We start from the raw sequence: 25,849 nt of genomic DNA, 5'->3' as shown, positions 1-25,849 counted from the left end.
AAACTTGCTGAATCTGTCCACAATGGTCAGAATGACCGTGTTCCCAACAGAAGGGGGCAAACCCGTGACAAAATCCAGGGCCAGATGCGACCAAGGTCACCGAAGAATAGGTAGGGGGTGAAGAAGCCCAGAGCTGGGCCGATTGGTACTTTTGTTCTGAGCACAAACAGGACATGCGGCAACAAACCTCCGGGTATCTTCTCCCATGGCAGGCCACCAAAATCGTCTGCGCAGTAGCGCCATAGTCCGAGCAACGCCAGGGTGACAAGCTATCTTGCTGGCGTGGGACCACTGAAGAACAGCAGAACGGACCGACTCAGGCACGAACAACCGACCGGGTGGACCGTTACCGGGGCCGGGCTGCGTCCGAAGGGCCGCCATCACATCCTCCTCAATCCTCCATGTAATGGCTCCCACGACAAGGTTCTTGGGAAGAATCGTCTCAGTCTTGGCCCCACTCTCATCCGTCTTGGAGAACATCCGGGACAAAGCGTCCGCTTTGCCATTCTTCGACCCAGGTCGGAACGTCAGGGAAAAATTGAAGCGTCCAAAAAACAAAGCCCACCTGGCCTGACGGGAGTTGAGACGTTTAGCCGATTGCACGTAAGCCAGATTCTTGTGGTCAGTCCAGACCACAAACTGTTGCTCCGCTCCCTCCAACCAGTGACGCCACTCCTCCAAGGCAAGCTTCACAGCGAGAAGCTCCCGGTTACCCACATCGTAGTTTCTCTCAGCTGGTGAAAGACGACAAGAGTAGAAGGCGCAGGGATGGAGTTTACCGTCAGTGGAGCTACGCTGGGACAGGATGGCGCCCACTCCCACATCAGACGCGTCCACCTCAACAACAAACTGACGGAAGTGTCAGGTTGAGAGAGAATCGGCGCGTTGGTGAATCGGCTCTTCAAGTTCAGAAATGCTCGGTCTGCCTCAGGAGTCCAACAGAAAATTCTGGTGCAAGACGTCAGAGCAGTTAAAGGGGCGGCCACCCGGCTGTAATCACGGATAAACCTCCGATAGAAGTTCGCAAATCCCAGGAATCTCTGGAGCTGCAATCTCGTACATCGGGCCGGGCCCAATCCCGAACCACCCGAACCTTCTCTTGGTCCATCTTGATCTCACCCCTGGAGATGATGTACCCGAGGAAGGATGTAGTGTGGGCGTGAAAATCACACTTCTCTGCCTTCACAAACAGACGGTTCTCCAATAACCGCTGCAGGACCTGCTTAACATGCTGGATATGGCTGGAAAGCTCCTTGGAGAAAATCAGGATGTCATCCAGGTAAACGAACACAAACAGACCGATCATATCCCTCAGCACGTCATTCACCAAACCTTGGAACACTGCTGGAGCGTTGGAAAGTCCAAACGGCATCACCTGGTACTCGAAATGTCCCATAGGTGTATTGAATCCAGTCAACCACTCGTCCCCCTCTTTGATCCGAACCAGATGATACGCATTGCGTAGATCAAGCTTCGTAAACACAGTAGCACCCTGTAAAGAATCGAAAGCGGAGCTCATCAAGGGCAAGGGGTACTTGTTCTTGACCGTAATATCATTCAACCCCCGATAAATCAATACACGGTCGAAGAGAGCCATCCTTCTTACTCACAAAAAAAAATCCAGCTCCCAGGGGTGATGACGAGGGACGAATGAGACCTGCAGCAAGAGACTCCTTTATGTAGGTCTCCAGGGCTTCTCGCTCAGGTCGAGAAATACTGTATAACCGTCCCTTGGGAAAGGCAGCTCCAGGGAACAGCTTAATTGTACAATCATAAGGTCGGTGGGGAGGAAGTGACTGAGCTTTCTGCTTACTGAACACCTCACCCAACTCGTGATATGTTTCAGGAACCAGGGACAAATCAGGAGGAGCAGACTCACTGACCCGACTGGGGACAGCATGAGAACAGGCAGTCCTGAGGCAGTTAGCATGGGACTCAATGCTCCAACTAGTTACCTTACCAGTCACCCAATCGAACGAAGGATTGTGTTCTCTTAGCCAGGGGTATCCAAGAACCAGAGGAACATGGGGGGGAAGGCAAAATGAAAAAAGAAATAACCTCTGAATGATTCCCCGACAACAACATCTTAACCGGTTCAGTCCTCATAGTGATCCGTGCCAGACTACTGCCGTTCAGAGTGGTTGATTCAACGGCTTCCGGTAATTGCTCCTTGGAAAGCCCCAGCTGTTCCACTAAGTCGGCATCAATGAAGCTGTCATCGGCACCTGAATCGATGAAAGCGTTAATCGCTAAACTCTGATTCTTATTTATGAGGGTAGCAGGAAAACGAGGTCTGACAGGGCTCTTGAGAGGTTGAAACTGGCTCGCTAACAAACCTCCCAAACTTAACGAGCCGAGCAGTTTAACGGGCGCTGAGGACAAACGGAGATGTAATGTCCCGAGCTACCACAGTAGAGGCAGCTGTTGGTCTCACGTCTACGTTGGCGCTCGTCCTTAGTTAACCCGTGCCGTCCCACTTGCATAGGTTCAGGATCTGGCGGCAGGACTCCTCCACTAATCCAGTGTGAGGGAAAATGTTCAACCCGTTCTGGTCCACTTCCTGACCCGAATGGTAACCGAGTCTCAGATTGATTAGATGGACCCCACTGCTTCTCCCTCCTCTCTCGGACTCTATTATCTACCCGAATAGCTAAGGTGACCAAACTATCTAGGTCACTAGGCTCTGGATAGGAGATCAGCTCGTCCTTGAGTTGCTCCGACAACCCCTGGTAAAAAAACGCTTGTAGTGATTCCTCATTCCAACCACTCTCCACAGCCAATGTCCTGAATTCTATCACAAAGTCTGTCACACTGTGAGCTCCTTGGCGAAGAGAGAACAAACGTTTAGCTGCGTCCTTACCTCGGACTGGATGGTCAAAAAGTTCTCTCATCTCTGCCGTGAAACCCTGGTATGACGTCATGCATGTGTCCCGTCGTTCCCAAACAGCTGAAGCCCATTCCAGAGCTCTACCACGCAGCAGCTCAATAACAAAAGCTATCCTAGCCTTATCTGTGGTGTAAGAGTAGGGCTAGAGATCAAAAACCAACCCACACTGTAAAAGAAATGAACGGCATCCTCCCAGATCTCCATCGTACTACTTCTCCGGTGTCGGAACCTTGGGCTCACGGAAGGAAACCGCACCAGACACGGCAGGTGAGATGGGTGAAACAGGTGGTGAATGAATCGCCGGCAAACTGAGCTGATCCTGGATTTGTGTCAAGCTAGCAGATAAGTTCTGGATTGAACCCGCTATCTCCTGTAGCGCCGTCTTGTGTTGTCCCAATGTCTTCCCCTGCTGGGTAATGGCATGGCAAACGGAGTCCAGGTCCGCTGGGTTCATCCTTGGCCGGATCGTTCTGAGTATTTATTTACAAGTGAATGTGAATGGGTAGATATATCCAGGTGGCGTAGCGGGCAGCGGTGGTGAGTTGATGGGAGTAAATAGGTGGATCCAATGGGGTAGCGGAATCCTCCGACGACCAGACGGGAATGGGGTAAATGATCCGGGTGAGTAACTGAAGACTGAACAAACGGAGGTAAGTTTAAGGCAAGCAATACGTTAAAAAACAACAAAACAAATTCTATCCAACTTGAGGCTGATACTATGGCACAACATACTGTTCATGGCTAACAATCCGGCAGGGAATGGATGTCAGGTCAGAGCTTTTGAAGGGGAGAGGTGATGATCAGGACAGGTGTGCAGATTACTGATGGGATACAGGTGCGGGTGAACATCGATCTCCCAACAAGTTAATTCGCCCGGCAACCAGACAGGATGCGTTCCAGGACACCGGAAACACACTCCAGGACAGAAACACAGGCAAACACAGACTCAGGAAGCGGGATTCGTGACAAAAAATATATGAAAAACTTGTCGATACGGTACCTCAATCCTTTGGTTTAAGGATAGTCTGTCGCAGAAGCAGCAGATGTAAGTAGACTGGAGACTTCGATTTATACCCCTCTAATGGTTGTTTTTTTCTATTTTCAGTTTTGTTTGTGTACTTTGTTTTTCAGGTTATCATGTTTATTTATCGGGCTATTAATTTCCCCTAATCTAAATAACATGCATCCCTTCTCACCATAATATCAAATGATTGTTGTAAATCACGTAACACCATGTTCTTCTAATAAATCACATGGCCAGAAGTGAGCAAAGTATCTCGGTATATAGGGGTGAAGGTAGATAAAATGTCTTATTGGTATGGGCCTCTCCCTATAAACATTTTGTTCATAGCCTAGGTGTAGTCAGAGAATTACATATGTAATTAATTTCATATAATCTCTGTGGGACGAGTAAAGATGAACAAACAACCATTAATGATGTTCTCATCTGATTGTCAATCACTTTTAAAAAAGTGCTCTCTAGGCTACCTGTGAATCTTCGTTCACTCACAAAATAATTCAAGCATCCAAATAGTGCACTGTGCACCCACAATTTGATGACGGGAAAGAAGCATTTTACAAAACACCTAAACGTGTATTGTAATGGCATTCTGCGATTGTCATTAGGCGTACACTTGTAGTCTAAATTGATGTGTCCACTGCTGTCCGTGCGCGTCTCGGGATGGACCACTCATCTCCGCCTTGGCAAATTATTCTTGTCGAACCACAACATCATTTGAACCGTAGACCACTCGGTTTCAAGTCAATTCGTACATGTTCATGCCTTTGACATGAAGTAATGTTAATGGTGTTAAAGTCTATAGTTCTTGGCATTTTGTGTAATTATTGTGATAGGCTCATGTTTTACCGTTAAGTTGCCGGGACGCTGTACCGGACCAGCTTACTATCACCCCTGTCGGTATGGAACTGTGTTTCAGCCTGGCTTATGTGATAGGTTAGAGGTCACTGACCGGCAGTGTGAAGGTCACAGGCAAGCGCCAGTTCCAGACCCCCTCCTAAGGCGAAGCCATCCACCATGACAACCGTTGGCATGGGCAAAGTGGCTGTCATAGCAATGCAATGTCCATAGCAACGCAACACCCAGAGAGTAGAACACCATGTGGAGAGATCAGACAGATCTAGTTATTGTTATGAAACCAATAAATAGCCTGCTAATTCATTTGATGTGCAGGCAATCTCAACAATGTGCATTACAGGGAAGCCATCCTCCAACCTCAGGTGGTACCCTTCCTGCAGGCTCATCCTGTGCATAAATATAATATATTTGATGTGCATAAATGTGAGTAATAAGCGTAAGCGACTGCCACCTTACCTTAGGTCCAGGGCCAGCTCCTTTTTGACCTCTTAATCGGCCAGTCCAAGCAGATTATTATTTGTTCAGATGGTGACGAAACTTAAATATGTACAAAAAAGGAAAAATACCAAAGACAAAACAAACACAAAACAAACAAAAGGCCTCATGGCCGCCAAAGAAAAACCTGCAGCCTGCAGTGTGGAAGTGTATCCTGGCAGTGTGTTACCTAACTGTGTGCTAACACTAAACTACCCCCATATCGTAACTTTACATATTATGAGGATGGGGGTGAGATGTACTAGCATGAGAACAGGCTGAAGGCTGAACTAGACTGGGGGAAGCCCCTGGCCCACACACACACCACCGACCGAGCAGTCCGTGAACAAATAGATTGGAGTCAGAGTGGTTCATCTCAGCTCTCTCCTTCAGATCAGCTCCTATGGGAGACACACAGAAACAGAAGACATCACATACACGGGTGCGCGCACACACACACACGCATATGAATAGAGAGAGGAACACACACACACGCATATGCATTTGCATTCATGTTACACCCACCGTTCTGCTGCTACCAGCCTTATTATTATGGGTAAATAATGCACCATTTAAACACTTGTCCCCTAATAACCCCTTGCCCAAAACACATGGAAATATTGGACTATAAATGTATGCTAAAATGTTTATTCTAGTCTACTGAGCCGTTTGTATTTTTAGGTTTTAGTATTTCTTATTGTTGTTGCATTGTCAAGAAGGAATCTGCAAGTAAGCATTTCGTTAGACTATGTATACCATGTGTACCCTGTACATACGACTAATTCAAAGTTCAAAGTTGAGCCTCCTAAATCGTACTCCAACCTGTTTGGTCACCCTCTTCTTTTTCTCTCTTTTCATTGTTGGACGCACTCGTCGCCTTGGTTACTGACACACAACACTGACTAAGCATAAAGCCTGAGTTGTCCATGGCTTAAAACAATAGATTTCATACAAGATTAATAATAACACAGAACATACCTTTTTTTATATATATATATAGGTTTATCATAACATTGTGATACTAAATAAATAAGTATTTATGGTCATTGAATGGCAATAAATGTAAACCAATATCTATAGCTGTCGCCAGGGGGCATTCTCCTCACACACACACACTACAGAGGCACTGATGCAACCACCTAATGGCCTCTATTTTATTACGATAAATCATGATTCATGAGCCAACAGTTTTAAACATTATACTTTACATACATTGAGAATTTCAATCAGGTACATGATTTAACACAATAGATATTATGGACTTTCACATTGAGCAAATCTCAAATGCTACATTCACAGATATACATTCACAGGGTGGCAGGTAGCCTCGTGGTTAGAGCGTTGGGCCAGTAACCGAAAGGTTGCTGGATTGAATCCCCAAGGTAAAAATTAGTTGTTCTGCCCCTGAACAAGGCAGTTAACCCACTATTCCCTGGTAGGCTGTCATTGTAAATAATCATTTGTTCTTAACTAACTTGCCTAATAAAATAGAAACACTGAATAAGATGCATTGTCAGTTTGGCACAGAACAGGTGTATCAGCGACCAAAGCCCTGTTCAGTATGACATAATGTAGTCCAAACATAGTAGGTTGGAATGGATCTAATGTTTATGGAGGTGTCCATGATATAACGGAAGTGGTTTGCTGAACCACGCTCGCATGATGAGTAACCTTACCTGAGACCTGAAGACTTGCTATAGCTCCCCGAGCAAATACTAAGGCTTTTGCTTAATGGACTAACACATGTGCAGAGGTCCCATGTTAAAAGAAAAGTCACACACTACTAGCCTCACTCACAGGATTTGTTCTGTCTTACAGGGTTATTCTCTTTTCAGAATCTGTGGATGGAACCTGTGTTGCCCCTGGCGAATATCTCAGTGATTGACAGCTCCCTCTCGCAGGGGGGTCGACCTCGGTAACGGATGTAGCGAGCTTTACGAGCCTCGGACAGTGATTGGTTGAAATCAGGCAGGAGGTGGAGCGTTCTGGGCCGACCATCAGCAGTGAGGACGTCGGAGGGGGGAGGAGGGAGAGGATAATACTCCTCTTTCTCTCTGTCTCTGTCTGTCCTCCTGTTCTCTTCCTCCTTCTTTCTCGTTGCCCTCCCCCCTCTTCCCCTCACATATTCTCTCTCTCTCTCAGCTCTCCCCTCCCTCCCTTCCACTTCCCCTCTCTCCCCCAGCCCAGTGCTGGTCAATTCTGCTGCAGGCTGCAGTTTGAGGTCTGGCAGGCAGAGTGGCGCCACTGAGCTCTCTGCCCCCTGTCTCTGTGGGTCTGCAGAGCTGCAGAGGAAGTCATGGACCCGAACCTGGAGTGCAGCCAGACCAGACACTCCCCCACACACAGCTTTCACTGACCTGAGACAATGAGGGGGAGAGAGAAGAGAGAGAGAGGGAGTGAGAAATAGAGATAATCAGTCAGACGACACACAAATGCATACACACGTACGCACACACACACACAACAAACTATCAGTATCCACCTTGTGTCACCATGTTGTGACTCAGTGTCTGTTTATTGGCTATAACAAATGTTTTTGGACAACAAAACAATCATACCCAGACACGCACACAAACAAACAAGGGGCCTGCTTTGTGGATTCAGTAAAATGCTGCATTGAACAACAGAGAAAGAGATAGAGGGAGGGAGAAAGAAAGAAAGAAAAAAATGAAACCAGGAAGGGGACTATAAATCCACTAGAAGTTGGCAGAGGGATGCACATCATAAATGAAAATGAGTTTAGAATCAGTCTGTTAAAAGAGCCAGCATGGATCCCTGCCAAGCCACAGCACAGAGAAAAACAGACACATCACTGGAGAAGCAGTATCTGTATGTAGAGTAGTATAGAACAGTGTTTGTAAACCGCCCACATACACTAGTTAACAGTAAGAGAGGGGAAAGCCCAGCAGCCTACCAGTGGGAGAGAGGGGAAGGGGGTATGAAGCAATAGAATATGCATATATATGGGATATGAGCTATAATTGTGAATGTCTCTCAAACGCACACACACAAAAAAACTCTCTCTCTCTCTCTCTCAAGAGGATGATAGTCAAACCCACATTGACAGAGAGCTGTGTGTGTGTTTGTGTGTATCTCAGAGTGAGGTTTTAAGCGTCTCGTTATCTGCCCCCTTGATTAGCATAATTAACCAGTCCACTTGCTTAAAATCCCCATCCACCAATCAGCCTGCTGCGGGGGGACCACACATACAAGCATACAGTCAGGCAGACACACCATCACCCTATCCTCCCCACAAATGCACACAGAAAAATCCTATTCCCACATACAGTGAAGTTACTTCACACACACACACTCACACACACACACACACACACACACACACACACACACACACACACACACACACACACACACACACTACCATCCCATAACAAACATCATGAGTAACTTTACATGTGTAGATATGCAATGACAGTGCAAACACATGGATACAATTTCTGCATGGAAGAACAGGGAGATATACTGTAATCTTGAAAAATGTGCACATCCACTCACTGATCTTGCTGTGCAACCCATGAATGGCATGTGATCTTCTCTTTAAAGTTGAAACTCTATAGATATTTCTCCTGCATTCATTGAGTTGGAAAAATAAATAGATGTTACTGTTGCAAAATGTTTTCAGTTGGCCAACTGCTGGGCTGGCTAACATTCCACCTGGAAAGCACTTCCCCTTCTGGTTATGCACTGTGCAGGCTTTTGCTCTGGCTAATCAACATCCTGGTGAGCAGCTGATTAGAATAATCAGGTGTGTTAGAGCAGGGATAGAACAAAATCATGCAGGAGGGTATAGCTCTCCTGAAGAAGGGTTGGCCATCTCCAGAGATAATTTATTATCAGGGGTTTGATTAGTCAACACTGACATTCTATACTTGTTATTACTTGGCTTTTTCACAGCAACTAAAGTGAAATGATCAAATAAACTGAAAGGACAAGTACTAATGCCAAGGTTAACCTGACAGCCTGTCAGTTCTTCTCTCAACCATCTGGGCCAGGATTAGATTAGCCTTATGAAGGTCCTGTTATATAATCTAGCACTCCACAGATTAGCTTCATTCTTCTATGAACATGTTACATTAACCCTTTAACAAAAAGAGTCCCAGCTTCACTGTACAGTTGACAGTGTTGTGGTAGCTCTGTAATAAACTGGGGTAGGGCTGTAGGCTGTTAAGGCTGTCATCATAAATAAATAAGCAAACTGCACAGCAAAAACTTCATGCTGTTTCATCTCGTGAAGTAAAGCAAATTGCCCCGTGTGGCTTTGAGCTGACGCAGTCTGCCTGAGACAGGAACCCACAGTGATTTAAACATGTTTGGTTTATCTCTGATGTGAAGAGCTCACCTGTGTTTCTTTGGGTCTCTGGTGGCCCGTGGGATTGTGGGTAGGGTAGTCCTGCAGGGCATGGAGAGATGGGAGGGGTCAGGGTTGACAGGTTGCGACACCAGGGGGTGAAGGCTCCTCCTCCAGGGGTTACCTGGGGTCACACAGGCACAGGTCAGCTCACACATGCACGCGCACACACAGACACATGCACAAACACACGTACACACACACACACAAGCATCTCTCTCACCGGTCCTGATGTTGAGCAGGTCTCTGTGTAGTCTTCGTTGTTCTGTGGTGAGTGTGTTGAGGTGGTAGCTCGTGGCCTGCTCCAGTCTCTGTAACCCCCCCTGCAGGCGAGCCTGAGCTCTGTGCTCCTCTCTCCTTTGGGCCTCGCTGCCCTGCCACAGCCCCCTGCCACCACCACCACCACCACCACCACCACCACCACCACCACCACCACGCATGGCTCTCTCACACCTCCTGACATACATAAATACATAGAGTTAGATACTGTCTGCTACTGTACAACTGAAAGATCGGATCACCTGGGTGACAACCTGCATCCCTACATCTGTCAGTCTAACAAATGAGCCATTACACTGAGAGGTTGAAGGTGTTAATTTAGGAAAAAAATTGTACGATGTTTACATTTTTTGTAAGACTTTTTCTTTGCATTATATCTTGCCCAGACCCACCTGGCCAGACCCACATGCTCACACCCACATCTCCAGCATCACTCTCCGCTACATGGCCTCAAACTGCACCATTTTGTTTCTCTCCGTCACCCATACACCTTCAACATTTAGATAAAAAAGCGTTTGACCTTTCCATTGTGTTAATAACGGAGGAAAGTACACATTTTTCAAGATGATTGACAAGACAAGTATTATCCAACCCATAGGGTATCTAACTGCACCCTCATATGCCATGTCTTAAAAGTACATTTAGATTGTAATACTTATGACAGCCATCGTTCTATCTCCGCCCATAACTTTTAGACTTTAGAACATTCCCAGAAGGCATGAATTATTGAGTCATTGTTAGTTTTACACTTGAGACATGACTCTGCCGTTGTGCTGTAGAATTTGTGAAATTTGTCTCTTGTATAATAAATTCTATACATTAGTTTATGATGGATTAAACATACATTTTCGTTAACTGTCATTTCATTAGTTATGTTCCAACACTCCCTCCATCTTGTGCCAATATCAGTTATTTTTAAGTTGTGGTTCCAATAGTTTATTTTTTTTTTCCTAAGAGATTGTCAGTTGGATATGGTCTCTGCAAGATTTTCTTTATCTTACCTATCATATGGACATCCTTTTCGGACTCAAATAGCATTCCCTCCAGATTGATCTGATGCCCAATGGGTCTAAGGTGTTGTATTGAAGGTTTTTTTTCAGCCTTGATGGTGTTTCCTGTATGTTTACCATTAGCTGCATCAGTAACATCCCTCTTCAGGCCCTGGGGGACTGAGGGACTGGGGGCCTGGCTCCTATAGGTCTCAGTAGTAAGTTATGGACGGGGCAAAACAGGCCTGCCAATTAACACTATACTGTATGTGCCACTTCCATCAACTCTTACACGTCAGTTATACAGTTAGTCTATAATACAGTCTATACACTGTACGGAAGCATTAGATCTCATACAGTACCGTACAGAACGTCATTCATTTCATCTGTCTCTTTCATTCATGTCATTCGTCTCTTTAATCCTTTTCTCACTGCAGTTTTCCTTCTCTTATTTATGAATTACAGTCAGATCATGTTAAAACATGCTTTACACTCGTCCTATATTGTGTATGGTTGCATGTAACACCCAAGTAAACACACAGACATACCACCATCACTGACATAGTTCCAAACACGGAGCGTGTGTATTTGTTCTCTCACTTTCTCCCCCTCTCCTCCCCTTCTCGTGCTCTCTCTCTCTCTTTCTCCCCCCACCCACTCTCTATATATATGTTTCTTGTGTTGTGGTGTTGCTATGCTGGGCTGTTAGATCATGTTGACTGTTGACTCAATGTAATCATTGCCCATCATTACTCTCCATGGGGTCTGACTCACCCCAACAGGAAGTGTGTGTATGTGTGTGTGTGGCCCTTTCTCGAAAGAGAGAGAGAGCACGCGCTCCAGATAGTGTTTTTGGTGCTGTAGTTTGAAAGCAGAGATGTGTTAGTGTGGAACAGAGATAAAGAAGGAGCGAGAGATTTATGCATGGCCTGTGTTTTATCAAAGTGTGTGTGTGTATCTACAGCCCAGCTTATTCTGCCCACGTAGCACAGCCTGCTTTGGTCAGTGTCTGATGGTGAGACTGATGTTCCCATCAAAGCAGTCAACTTCCTCAGGGTTTTGTGGGGTTTGTGTGTGTGTGCAGTACTGTCCACCCACTGTATTTTGCATTACCACTCCCCAAGTGCACCATGGGTATCTCACACACTGTCGCAGCTAACCAGACCCATGGGCTATAAGCATCTACACATTCTCTCTCTCTCTCTCTCTCTCTCTCTCTCTCTCTCTCTCTCTCTCTCAATTCAATTCAATTCAATTCAAAGGGCTTTATTGGCATGGGAAAAATATGTTTACATTGCCAAAGAAAGTCAAATAGATAATAAACAAAAGTTAAATAAACAATCAAAAAATATCTCAGAAAACCCACCTCTGACACTCAGAGCTTGAACCAGCAACACTATGGTTGCGAGGTAAGTGCACTACCACCTGTGCCATAAAAGTCTGAACCTCTTAGTAGACAGAGTAGTACATGGAGGCTACATTAGCAAGAAGGCTCTAGCAGGACACAATCATCTCCATCTCTCTGCTTCTATTAGCTCCAGTGGGCTGGAATGAACCCTGCACAAGGAAGAGGAGGAGAATCTGCTTAGAAAGAGTTGAGTTCCTGGCATAAATTCCCTTTTGTATCAACAGCGGCCATAATTCACCATCAACAGGCGTAATGAGAGAGCAGAGGCAGTCATTAGCTTTGAGTGACCGGCTATGACAAGCAATTTAGTCTCATACACTGTCTGGGCACCTGCAGGAGAGAGGAAATTAGCATTTTAAATGGTGATAATTATGGCAGAGAGGCAGTGGAGATGTTCATATTCTTTCAATTCGCTTATGGATGGCTGTCTCTCTCTCTCTCTCTCTCTCTCTCTCTCTCTCTCTCTCTCTCTCTCTCTCTCTCTCTCTCTCACAGACACACACACACAAAGTGGTTCTACAGGCTTCTGTAGTATTGTATGCTGGACTCCCACGCCTCAATCTGGGTTCTACCAGAGAGCTAGAGCAGGATACAACTGGAGAGCACTTACAGGAAGGAGTAGGCTACACTTCAAACTTTCACATCACACAGAATCACTGTACGAACTCTTACATTACACCATCAAGCACAAGCATAAAAAAACAATGTTACCATTTAGAAACTATTTCAATTATACATGGTGTAGGCTTTGATAAATCAAATGTACACTACAAGAGGGATTTGCCCAAATAGAAAGTGCGCGCCACTGCGCGGATCCTTCAAAATGTACCGTATATAATGTACCCATCAGTCAGCCGATCCAAAATGTAAGATATAACACAGAGCAAATTTGTCAATATCTCTCCACCATACTCACATATGTTGCTGTTGGAAATAAAACGTTTGTTACAAAACCACAAGGAAAGAAAATAACAAAGGAGGATTTCACTCTGTAAAACTCACATGATAACTTCCTTGAGGGGCAGATTGTGCCAGAAGAAAATTACAATGTCTCTGTATCCATAACAGATGATACGCACGATAGTAGTGTATATTCCGGAATTACTGCAAAATAACTGCGTTTTGTTTTAGGACATATAGACCTAGTTTATGAAAGAACCATGTCCGATAGAATGTCAGTATTTCTGCGGGGAGAACGAGGATTTCTCCCGCACCCTTTACCAACCATGATGTAACTATCCGTAACGAGGTCTCGGGACAAAGCTATTTAACCAGTGTCAGTCTCTAGATCACCATGGAAACCAGAGGGAGAGGAACAGAGTTAGGAGATTTATGCAAAATACTTGATAGTGGTTTGAAAGCACTATTAGACTAGTGCAACGCTAGGCATTGACCTTGGCCTATATCAATTTATGCTGGCATGGGAAAATAAAGGGTATTTTAACCTTTGTTTAACTAGGCAAATCAGTTAAGAACAAATTCTTATTTACAATGATGCCCTCGGAACAATGGGTTAAATGCCTTGTTCAGGGGCAGAACTACAGATTTATACCTTGTCAGTTTGGGATTTAATCTAGCAACCTTTTGGCTTCTGGCCCAACACTTTGACCACTAGGCTACCTGCTGCCCCAATTAGGGCTGTGTGCTAAACTGCAACCAACCATCACCTGTCATCACGGTCAGATGCATCTATTATAAGAAATGTAGGGGAATCAATCAGCAAGGATAGGGTTTGAACCAGCAACCTTCTATTAACAGCAGTGTGCCATAAGGATCAGGACCTCTTGACAGATGCTGTGATTGCAGAGGGGTTTCCTTGTAATCTGGGTGATAGGCTGAGGCTGTGGTTCTATTCTAACCCAGGAAGGGCAGGCCATGGGGTCTATGGATGGATTAGGGTGATTTGGGTCAGTCAGTGATGGGATGTCAAACTGTCCAGGAAAGGAAACCCGTTTAGAGAAAATTATTGGAATGATACAAGTTCCACAGTATTTAATTTGTTTTACACACACACAGGCACACACACACACATGCACACACACACTTGTTTTACTATCCTTGTGTGGACCAAACAATTTATTACCATTCTAAATCCTATTTTCCCTAACCCTAACCTTAATGTTTACCCTAATTGTAAACATAACCTTAATTGTAACCCTAAACCTAAACATAACCCTTAACCTAAAATAGCCCTTTTCCTTGTGGGGACCGGCAAAATGTCCAGATTTGTCAGAATTGTACTTGTTTTACTTGTGGGACTTCTGTGTCCACAAGGATAGTAAAACCAAATACACACAAACACACAACTCCCTGACCCTGCTCTCATGTCGAATCGATAGCGAAGCATCTCGGGAGGAGAGGAGGAACGAGGGAGGCCCATATGGAGGAAAAGATGAAACACAGACTTGTATCTCTCCTCTTCTTTATCTCATATCGATCGGTAAAACTGCTGTTTTTAGCTGCTGCCTCTAGCACCGTACCTGACCCTGCTCTGTTCAGCTCTGAACCACACACCATCACTCTGCTGCCTGTTATCTGTGCTGTGTGTGTGTGTGTCAAGGGCGGGATCAGAACTCTGGTCTTCCACAGGAGAAACCAACGTCTTAGGCCGAGGGTGACATTGGTTTTGGAGTCACAGGCAGGGCTATCTGTTATGTGTGTATGTGTGTGTCAGTGAAGGCTCCTCAGGGGAGGAGGTGGAGGATCATCCTCCTCAGTTAATTTCAGAAAAATGTATAAATAGTGAAACTATACTAAATATATTCACATCACCAATTAATTGATTAAAACACAATGAAGGTCTACAGTAGCCTCAACAGAGCTCTGTAGGGTAGCACTATGGTGTAGCCGGAGGATAGCTTGTTTCCGTCCATCCTCCTTGGGTACATTGCATTGACTTCAATACAAAACCTAGGAGGCTTGTGGTTCTCACCCCTTCCATAGACTTATACAGTAATTGTGAGAACTTTCAGAAGACATCCTCCAACCTCAGAGCTCTGCATCAGGAACTGACATGTTGTCCACACAATCAAAGGATCAGAGAATGAATCGAGCACTGCAGTGCATAAAATGTGGTGAGTAGTTGGCTCAAAGAGAGAGAGAGAAAAGACAATAGTTGAACAGTTTGAACAAATTAATTTCTTAAGAAATGAAGGAGAAGCGAGTAGGAGAGAGAGAGCTAACTTTATTCTTTCTTTTTTTCATTTTCACTTTCACTTACTTAGCTAGCGAATGCAGCGAGCAAGTTAAGCCTACTCAAACACCCTGATCAAACAGAGAGGGATATGTTAGCTAGCTGGCTATCCAACACTGGATGTCTTCCAAGCCAAGGTAAGCTTTTGGTTATACTAATTTATTGCCAACCGGGCCCGCCAGTGTAACAGCTAAAATCCTTGCTGACTGTACACTGTACTGCATGATTGTAGCATGTTTACTAGCGTGTTAGTTCTAGTAGCTATGTTGACTATGACGTTATAATATGGTGATAATGATGTAGGCTGTGTGTAGCGGTTATGGTATGAAGGTTTGGCTTGGAAAGGTTTTTTCATCTGGTCACAGACAGCTGATGTGTTGTGCACTGAAGGGAAAAGGTGAGAGGAGGAGAGCGAGGAGGAGAGCGTGTAGATGCAAGAAGAAATTATACAACAATCAAAGGGATCATGCTGTATGTATTGTGGCTGCTATGAAAGTGAACTGTGTTTGCGTGTGATCAGAGATGTATTCATTCCACTGATTCTGTTGAAAAACTTTTCTTAAATGGAAGCAAACGGAATTAAATGGGGATAAACATACAGTGGGGCAAAAAGTATTTAGTCAGCCACCAATTGTGCAAGTTCTCCCATTTAAAAAGATGAGAGAGGCCTGTAATCTTCATCATAGGTACACTTCAACCATGACAGACAAAATGAAGAAAAAAAATCCAGAAAATCACATTGTAGGATTTTTTATTAATTTATTTGCAAATTATGGTGGAAAATAAGTATTTGGTCAATAACAAAAGTTTATCTCAATACTTTGTTATATACCCTTTGTTGGCAATGACAGAGGTCAAAAGTTTTCTGTAAGTCTTCACAAGGTTTTCACACACTGTTGCTGGTATTTTGGCCCATTCCTCCATGCAGATCTCCTCTAGAGCAGTAATGTTTTGGGGCTGTTGCTGGGCAACACGGACTTTCAACTCCCTCCAAAGATTTTCTATGGGGTTGAGATCTGGAGACTGGCTAGGCCACTCCAGGACCTTGAAATGCTTATTACGAAGCCACTCCTTCGTTGCCCGGGCAGTGTGTTTGGGATCATTGTCATGCTGAAAGACCCAGCCACATTTCATCTTCAATGCCCTTGCTGATGGAAGGAGGTTTTCACTCAAAATCTCACGATACATGGCCCCATTCATTCTTTCCTTTACACGGATCAGTCGTCCTGGTCCCTTTGCAGAAAAACAGCCCCAAAGCATGATGTTTCCACCCCCATGCTTCACAGTAGGTATGGTGTTCTTTGGATGCAACTCAGCATTCTTTGTCCTCCAAACACAACGAGTTGAGTTTTTAACGAAAAGTTATATTTTGGTTTCATCTGACCATATGACATTCTCCCAATCTTCTTCTGGATCATCCAAATGCTCTCTAGCAAACTTTAGACAGGCCTGGACATGTACTGGCTTAAGCAGGGGCACTGCAGGGGCGTCTGGCACTGCAGGATTTGAGTCCCTGGCGGCGTAGTGTGTTACTGATGGTAGGCTTTGTTACTTTGGTCCCAGCTCTCTGCAGGTCATTCACTAGGTCCCCCCGTGTGGTTCTGGGATTTTTGCTCACCGTTCTTGTGATCATTTTGACCCCACGGGGTGAGATCTTGCATGGAGCCCCAGATCGAGGGAGATTATCAGTGGTCTTGTATGTCTTCCATTTCCTAATAATTGCTCCCACAGTTGATTTCTTCAAACCAAGCTGCTTACCTATTGCAGATTCAGTCTTCCCAGCCTGGTGCAGGTCTACAATTTTGTTTCTGGTGTCCTTTGACAGCTCTTTGGTCTTAGCCATAGTGGAGTTTGGAGTGTGACTGTTTGAGGTTGTGGACAGGTGTCTTTTATACTGATAACAAGTTCAAACAGGTGCAATTAATACAGGTAACGAGTGGAGGACAGAGGAGCCTCTTAAAGAAGAAGTTACAGGTCTGTGAGAGCCAGAAATCTTGCTTGTTTGTAGGTGACCAAATACTTATTTTCCACCATAATTTGCAAATAAATTCATTAAAAATCCTACAATGTGATATTCTGGATTTTTTCTCCTCATTTTGTCTGTCATAGTTGAAGTGTACCTATGATGAAAATTACAGGCCTCTCTCATCTTTTTAAGTGGGAGAACTTGCACAATTGGTGGCTGAATTGCCCCACTGTACCTGAATTTGTCCAATAGAAACTCAAGTTTGCAACTGTTTGACTAAAGATTGCACCATAGATCAGCTAGATGCAGGCAAGAGTGCATAAGGCGGTATTGAATGTGTCCATGTCTGTCACCTTGACTATTCAAATTTCTCTCGACCTGTTTTACCCAGCAAACCTTGTAAACTTTCATTCATAGGCTAGGTTGTAGCAACCTTATAATGGGTATAGGTTAAATGTAAGTATCATGTAGTAGCCTAAAGCTATCGCTATTACATTGATTTGGGGGAATGGAATATGAATGACAGTCATCCAATATGCTTGAATAGAAATAATACCATGCTCATAAAAATTGAAATCGTTGTCCCCCATCTTAAACGGCACTGACTGCCACTGATCGGTGTGTCTTTGTATGTGATTCAGACAGAGAAAGAGAGCAAGAGAGAGAGAGAGAGAAAGAGAGAGAAAGAGAGAGAGAGAGAGAGAGAGAAGAGAGAGAGAGAAGAGAAAGAGAGAGAGAAAGAGAGATATGTAAAGGGATAAGGAGGACAGAGATGATTAAAGTTGCACTACATAAAGTTGCACTACATAAATCGCTCCATAATTTCATGGTTGCTAAAGCTCTAATAGTTTGCCTAATTTCAGTTTATGTGACAAAATAAGCTAGTACAATGATTCTCTACACTAAACCACTGTGAAACATATTTTCCATAACCAAAATGATTGTATTTTCAGCTGTTTGAAGCTGCTGTAAAAAAACGAAAGTAATAACGGTGGTAAACTGGGTGCATTATATGCAGTCATTAGTATGAATTACGATAATGAGATGAGTAATAAGCAGTGGCGATTTTAACATGGAAACCTTGGTGGGGCAAAAAAAAGAAAGAAGTGGGATCAAAGTGCCAGCAAAGCCACGAAACAATACATTAATTGCACTACACAACACAACACTAAACAATACATTAATTGCACTACACAACACTAAACAATACATTAATTGCACTACACAACACAACACTAAACAATACATTAATTGCACTACACAACACAACACTAAACAATACATTAATTGCACTATAACGGTGACAAACGGTGCCCACAAACTGTTTGGGCCTACAGCACATACTGTAAAACTGGCCCAACAGCAGTCCCAACATCTTACTACTGCTACACCTGGTTATCAGTGGAGCCTTGTCTAGCAGGGAAAGAGTTCATTCAGCCTCATTTACTGCCTTTTAAAAAACCATAGCTGGGCCTCCCGGGTGGCGCAGTGGTCTAAAGCAGTGGTCTAAGGCAGTGGTCTAAGGCGACTGGGTTCGAGCCAGGCTCGACCGGGAGGCCCATGGGGTGGTGCACAATTGGCCCAGCGTCGTCCGGGTGAGGAAGGGTTTGGCCGGAAAGGATATCCTTGTCTCATCGCACACTAGCGACTTCTGTGGTGGGCCGGGCACAGTGCACGCTGACCAGGTCGCCAGGTGTACGGTGTTTCCTCCAACACATTGGTGCGGCTGGTTTCCGGGTTGGATGTGCATTGTGTCAAGAAGCAGTGCGGCTTGGTTGGGTTGTGTTTCGGAGGACGCATGGCACTCGATCTTCGCCTCACCCGAGTCCGTACGGGAGTTGCAGCGATGAGACAAGACTGTAACTACTACCAATTCGACACCACGAAATTGGGGAGAAAAAAGGGGTAAAATATATATATATAAATATAGTATATATAGTATTTATATATATATATATATAAACATAGCAGATATGGCTGACTTGCTTAAACAAATGTGGTTTCTAATGACAATTTGTCATGTATTGTCATGTTATGTCTTGTCCCTGTTCTTTCTCTTCTCTTCGTTTCCCCCTGCTGGTCGTATTAGGTTACTTTCTCTCCCTCTATCTCTCTCTCTCTCTATGGTCCTTTCCTGCTCCCAGCTGTTCCTCATTCTCCTAACGACCTCGTTTACTCTCTCACACCTGTCCCCTCTTTTCCCTCTGATTAAGTCTCTATTTCTCTCTCTGTTTCTGCTTCTGTCTTTGTCGGATTCTCGTTTGCTTTGCCCTTGTCCCGTCCTGTCGTAATCTGCCTCTTCATTAGATGCTGCGTGTGAGCAGGTGTCTCTGTCCTCTACGGCCCGCGCCTACCCGGAGGGACCTGCAGTCTGTTGCCGCTAGCCCTGCTATTCTCCTCTACTGCTAGAAGGGGACTCTCCTGTAAAGATTGAGGATTTATGTTTTCCCTGTTTGGACATTAAAAGACTCTGTTTCTGTTAGACCGCTTTTGGGTCCTCACTCACCTGCATAACAGAAGAATCCGACCAAGAATGGACCCAGCGACTTCGGATCCTCTCCACTCTGCCGTCGAGATCCAGGGAGCGATGCTAGGCAGACACGAGCAGGAATTGTCTGCTGCTCTACATGCCGTTGAGACCCTGGCCGCCCTAGTCTCCGACCTCTCGAAACATATTCACCATCTCCGCCTCGATCCACCGGCTACTTCCAGGGCTTCCGAGTCTCCGGAGCCCAGAATTAATAACCCACCGTGTTACTCTGGGGAGCCCACTGAATGCCGCTCGTTCCTCACCCAGTGTGATATTGTGTTCTCTCTCCAGCCCAACACGTACTCCAGGGGTACAGCTCGTATCGCCTACGTCATATCTCTCCTTACTGGACGGGCTCGTGAGTGGGGCACGGCAATCTGGGAGGCAAGGGCTGAGTGTACTAACCAGTATCAGAACTTTAAGGAGGAGATGATACGGGTTTTTGATCGTTCAGTTTTTGGGAAAGAAGCTTCCAGGGCCCTGTCTTCCCTATGTCAAGGTAATCGATCCATAACTGATTACTCTATAGAGTTTCGCACTCTTGCTGCCTCCAGTGACTGGAACGAGCCGGCGTTGCTCGCTCGTTTTCTGGAGGGTCTCCAGAGGTAAAGGATGAGATTCTCTCCCGGGAGGTTCCTTCCAGCGTGGATTCCTTGATTGAACTCGCTATTCGCATAGAACGACGGGTAGATCTTCGTCACCTAGCTCGTGGAAGGGAGCTCGCGTTATCCGTTTCCCCCCTCTCCGCATCACTACCATCTTCCTCCACTGGCTCAGGTGCTGAGCCCATGCAGCTGGGGGGTATTCGCATCTCGACTAAGGAGAGGGAACGGAGAATCACCAACCGCCTCTGTCTCTATTGCGGTTCCGCTGGTCATTTTGTCATTTCATGTCCAGTAAAAGGCCAGAGCTCATCAGTAAGCGGAGGGCTACTGGTGAGCGCTACTACTCAGGTCTCTCCTTCAAGATCCTGTACTACCTTGTCGGTCCATCTACGCTGGACCGGTTCGGCAGCTTCCTGCAGTGCCTTGATAGACTCTAGGGCGGAGGGCTGTTTTATGGACGAAGCCTGGGCTCGGGAACATGACATTCCTCTCAGACAGTTAGGGGAGCCCACGGCCATGTTCGCCTTGGATGGTAGTCCTCTCCCCAGGATTCAGCGTGAAACGCTACCTTTAACCCTCACTGTCTCTGGTAATCATAGCGAAACCATTTCTTTTTTAATTTTTCGTTCACCTTTTACACCTGTTGTTTTGGGCCATCCCTGGCTAGTGTGTCATAATCCTTCTATTAATTGGTCTAGTAATTCTATCCTCTCCTGGAACGTCTCTTGTCATGTGAAGTGTTTAATGTCTGCTATCCCTCCTGTTTCTTCTGCCCCTTCTTCACAGGAGGAGCCTGGTGATTTGACAGGGGTGCCGGAGGAATATCATGATCTGCGCACGGTCTTCAGTCGGTCCAGGGCCACCTCCCTTCCTCCGCACCGGTCGTATGATTGTAGTATTGATCTCCTTCCGGGTACCACTCCCCCGGGGTAGACTATACTCTCTGTCGGCTCCCGAACGTAAGGCTCTCGAAGATTATTTGTCTGTAGCTCTCGACGCCGGTACCGTAGTCCCTTCCTCCTCTCCCGCCGGAGCGGGGGTTTTTTTTGTTAAGAAAAAGGACGGGACCCTGCGCCCCTGCGTGGATTATCGAGGGCTGAATGACATAACGGTTAAGAATCGTTATCCGCTTCCCCTTATGTCTTCAGCCTTCGAGATCCTGCAGGGAGCCAGGTTTTTCACTAAGTTGGACCTTCGTAACGCTTACCATCTCGTGCGCATCAGGGAGGGGGGACGAGTGGAAAACGGCGTTTAACACTCCGTTAGGGCACTTTGAATACCGGGTTCTGCCGTTCGGCCTCTCTAACGCTCCAGCTGTCTTTCAGGCATTAGTGAATGATGTACTGAGAGACATGCTGAACATCTTTGTTTTCGTTTACCTTGACGATATCCTGATTTTTTCACCGTCACTCCAGATTCATGTTCAGCACGTTCGACGTGTCCTCCAGCGCCTTTTAGAGAATTGTCTTTTTGTGAAGGCTGAGAAGTGCGCTTTTCATGTCTCCTCCGTCACATTTCTCGGTTCTGTTATTTCCGCTGAAGGCATTAAGATGGATCCCGCTAAGGTCCAAGCTGTCAGCGATTGGCCCGTCCCTAAGTCACGTGTCGAGCTGCAGCGCTTTCTCGGCTTCGCGAATTTCTATCGTCGTTTCATTCGTAATTTCGGGCAGGTGGCAGCTCCTCTAACAGCCCTTAATACTGTCAAGACGTGCTTTAAGTGGTCCGTTTCCGCCCAGGGAGCTTTTGATCTCCTCAAGAAGCGTTTTACATCCGCTCCTATCCTTGTTACACCTGACGTCTCTAGACAGTTCATTGTCGAGGTTGACGCGTCAGAGGTGGGCGTGGGAGCCATTCTTTCCCAGCGCTCCCATTCTGACGACAAGGTCCACCCTTGCGCGTATTTTTCTCATCGCCTGTCGCCGTCGGAACGTAACTATGATGTGGGAAACCGCGAACTGCTCGCCATCCGCTTAGCCCTAGGCGAATGGCGACAGTGGTTGGAGGGGGCGACCGTTCCTTTTGTCGTTTGGACTGACCATAGGAACCTTGAGTACATCCGTTCTGCCAAACGACTTAACCTGTTAGTCCTATAGGGGCAGTATTTCATTTTTGGATAAAAAGACGTGCCCGTTTTAAGCGCAATATTTTGTCACGAAAAGATGCTCGAATATGCTTGGAATTGATAGCTTTGGAAAGAAGACAGTCTTACGTTTCCAGAAATGCAAAGATTTTCACTGTGAGTCCCTTAGAACAAATGTTTCGGGCAAAACCAAGATGTATGACCGACCAGGAAATGCACAGGATTTCTGAGGCTACGTTTTCCATGATCGCCTTATATGGCTGTGAATGCGACAGGAATGAACGGACTCTTTCTCTTGTTTCCCCAAGGTCTCTGCAGCATTGTGACGTATTTGTAGGCATATCATTGGAAGATTGACCATAAGAGACTACATTTACCAGGTGTCCCGCTAGGTGTCTGCGTGGCAATTGGTGCGCAAAAGTCAGGTCCCGGTATTTTTCCATTCAAATCTCAGAACAAACCAGGCTACAAGGACGGTGCTTTCAATGGAGAGAAATATGACAAACCACCTTCAGGATTGATTCAAACAACGTTTTCCATGTTTCAGTCGATATTATGGAGTTAATTCGGAAAAAGTTTGACATGTAGGTGACTGAATTTTCGGTTAGTTTCGGTAGCCATATGCATAGTAACAAAAGGGAACGATGTGTCCTACACAAGAATCTTTCAGGAAAAACTGGACATCTGCTATGTAACTGAGAGTCTCCTCATTGAAACATCTGAAGTTCTTCAAAGGTAAATTATTTTAATTGATTCCTTGGCTGGTTTTTGTGAATATGTTGCGTGCTAAATGCTAATGCTAACGCTAAGCTAGCTATCACCACTCTTACACAAATTAGTGATTTTCTCTGGTTCTAAAGCATATTTTGAAAATCTGAGACGACAGGATTGTTAAGAAAAGGATAAGCTTGAGAACAGGCATATTTATTTCGTTTCATTTGCGATTTTTAAAAATCGCTAACGTTGCGTTATGCTAATGAGCTTGAGGCTGTAGTAACGATACCGCATGCGGGATGGGGCGGACTAAGAGGTTAATGCGCGTCAGGCTCGTTGGGCGCTGTTTTTCGCTCGTTTCGAGTTTGTTATTTCTTATCGTCCGGGCTCTAAGAACACCAAGCCTGATGCTTTATCCCGTCTCTTCAGTTCTTCAGTAGCCTCCACCGACCCCGAGGGGATTCTCCCTGAGGGGCGTGTTGTCGGGTTGACTGTCTGGGGAATTGAGAGGCAGGTAAAACAAGCACTCACTCACACTCCGTCGCCGCGCGCTTGTCCTAGGAACCTTCTTTTCGTTCCCGTTCCTACTCGTCTGGCCGTTCTTCAGTGGGCTCACTCTGCCAAGTTAGCCGGCCACCCCGGCGTTCGGGGTACGCTTGCTTCTATTCGCCAGCGTTTTTGGTGGCCCACTCAGGAGTGTGACACGCATCGTTTCGTGGCTGCTTGTTCGGACTGCGCGCAGACTAAGTCCGGTAACTCTCCTCCTGCCGGCCGTCTCAGACCGCTTTCCATTCCCTCTCGACCGTGGTCTCACATCGCCTTAGACTTTATTACCGGTCTGCCTTCGTCAGCGGGGAAGACTGTTATTCTAACGGTTGTCGATAGGTTCTCTAAGGCGGCTCATTTTATTCCCCTCGCTAAGCTTCCTTCTGCTAAAGAGACGGCACAAATGATCATTGAGAATGTTTTCAGAATTCATGGCCTTCCGTCAGACGCCGTTTCGGACAGGGGTCCGCAATTCACGTCTCAATTTTGGAGGGAGTTTTGCCGTTTGATTGGGGCTTCCGTCAGTCTCTCTTCCGGTTTTCACCCCCAGTCTAACGGTCAAGCAGAACGGGCCAATCAGACTATTGGTCGCATCTTACGCAGTCTTTCCTTTCGTAACCCTGCGTCTTGGGCAGAACAGCTCCCCTGGGCAGAATACGCTCACAACTCGCTTCCTTCGTCTGCGACCGGGCTATCTCCTTTTCAGAGTAGCCTCAGGTACCAGCCTCCTCTGTTCTCGTCCCAGCTCGCCGAGTCCAGCGTCCCCTCCGCTCAGGCTTTTGTCCAACGTTGTGAGCGCACCTGGAAGAGGGTCAGGTCTGCACTTTGCCGTTATAGGGCGCAGACTGTGAGAGCCGCTAATAAGCGTAGGACTAAGAGTCCTAGGTATTGTCGCGGTCAGAGAGTATGGCTCTCCACTCGTAACCTTCCCCTTATGACAGCTTCTCGCAAATTGACCCCGCGGTTCATTGGTCCGTTCCGTATTTCTCAGGTCGTTAATCCTGTCGCAGTGCGACTTCTTCTTCCGCGACATCTTCGTCGCGTCCACCCGGTCTTCCATGTCTCCTGTGTCAAGCCCTTTCTTCGCGCCCCGTTCGTCTCCCCCCGTCCTTGTCGAGGGCGCACCTATCTACAGGGTCCGGAAGATTATGGACATGCGTCCTCGGGGCCGTGGTCATCAGTACCTAGTGGATTGGGAGGGGTACGGTCCTGAGGAAAGGAGTTGGGTTCCATCTCGGGACGTGCTGGACCGTTCGCTGATCGATGATTTCCTCCGTTGCCGCTAGGTTTCCTCCTCGAGTGCGCCAGGAGGCGCTCGGTGAGTGGGGGGGGGTACTGTCATGTATTGTCATGTTATGTCTTGTCCCTGTTCTTTCTCTTCTCTTCGTTTCCCCCTGCTGGTCGTATTAGGTTACTTTCTCTCCCTCTCTCTCTCTCTCTCTCTATGGTCCTTTCCTGCTCCCAGCTGTTCCTCATTCTCCTAACGACCTCGTTTACTCTCTCACACCTGTCCCCTCTTTTCCCTCTGATTAAGTCTCTATTTCTCTCTCTGTTTCTGCTTCTGTCTTTGTCGGATTCTCGTTTGCTTTGCCCTTGTCCCGTCCTGTCGTAATCTGCCTCTTCATTAGATGCTGCGTGTGAGCAGGTGTCTCTGTCCTCTACGGCCCGCGCCTACCCGGAGGGACCTGCAGTCTGTTGCCGCTAGCCCTGCTATTCTCCTCTACTGCTAGAAGGGGACTCTCCTGTAAAGATTGAGGATTTATGTTTTCCCTGTTTGGACATTAAAAGACTCTGTTTCTGTTAGACCGCTTTTGGGTCCTCACTCACCTGCATAACACAATTAACTATGGCATAAGGGGACGACAAATGGATAAGAGATAATATGTAATTTCGATTAAGAAATTAATGAGCAAGCTAGGACGGACATAGTCAA

General features: G+C 46.0%; 1 protein-coding gene and 2 long non-coding RNA genes across 3 annotated transcripts; all 3 read right to left on the bottom strand.

The window, feature by feature from the left end:
- Positions 1-1,068: 1,068 nt before the first annotated feature.
- On the bottom strand, positions 1,069-6,109 carry LOC135564332 (uncharacterized). The gene is made up of 3 exons (XR_010460936.1): positions 6,060-6,109; positions 5,220-5,638; positions 1,069-3,516 (listed from the first exon to the last, which is right to left on the bottom strand). It is a non-coding gene; the product is annotated as an uncharacterized LOC135564332 (long non-coding RNA).
- Positions 6,110-6,377: 268 nt separating this feature from the next.
- Positions 6,378-10,073, bottom strand: LOC135564248 (uncharacterized). Its single transcript, XM_065008512.1, has 3 exons — positions 9,830-10,073; positions 9,598-9,730; positions 6,378-7,594 (listed from the first exon to the last, which is right to left on the bottom strand). Exons 1-3 carry the CDS (start codon positions 10,071-10,073, stop codon positions 7,069-7,071), a joined length of 903 nt encoding a protein of 300 aa, XP_064864584.1. The 3' UTR covers positions 6,378-7,068.
- A 2,051-nt stretch (positions 10,074-12,124) lies between these two features.
- Positions 12,125-13,513, bottom strand: LOC135564404 (uncharacterized). The gene is made up of 2 exons (XR_010460992.1): positions 13,285-13,513; positions 12,125-12,431 (listed from the first exon to the last, which is right to left on the bottom strand). It is a non-coding gene; the product is annotated as an uncharacterized LOC135564404 (long non-coding RNA).
- Positions 13,514-25,849: the final 12,336 nt, after the last annotated feature.

This window comes from Oncorhynchus nerka, linkage group LG24 (assembly GCF_034236695.1).
Source record: "Oncorhynchus nerka isolate Pitt River linkage group LG24, Oner_Uvic_2.0, whole genome shotgun sequence".
Lineage (NCBI taxonomy): Eukaryota > Metazoa > Chordata > Actinopteri > Salmoniformes > Salmonidae > Oncorhynchus > Oncorhynchus nerka.
This window is presented reverse-complemented; position numbering and strand designations above follow the sequence as displayed.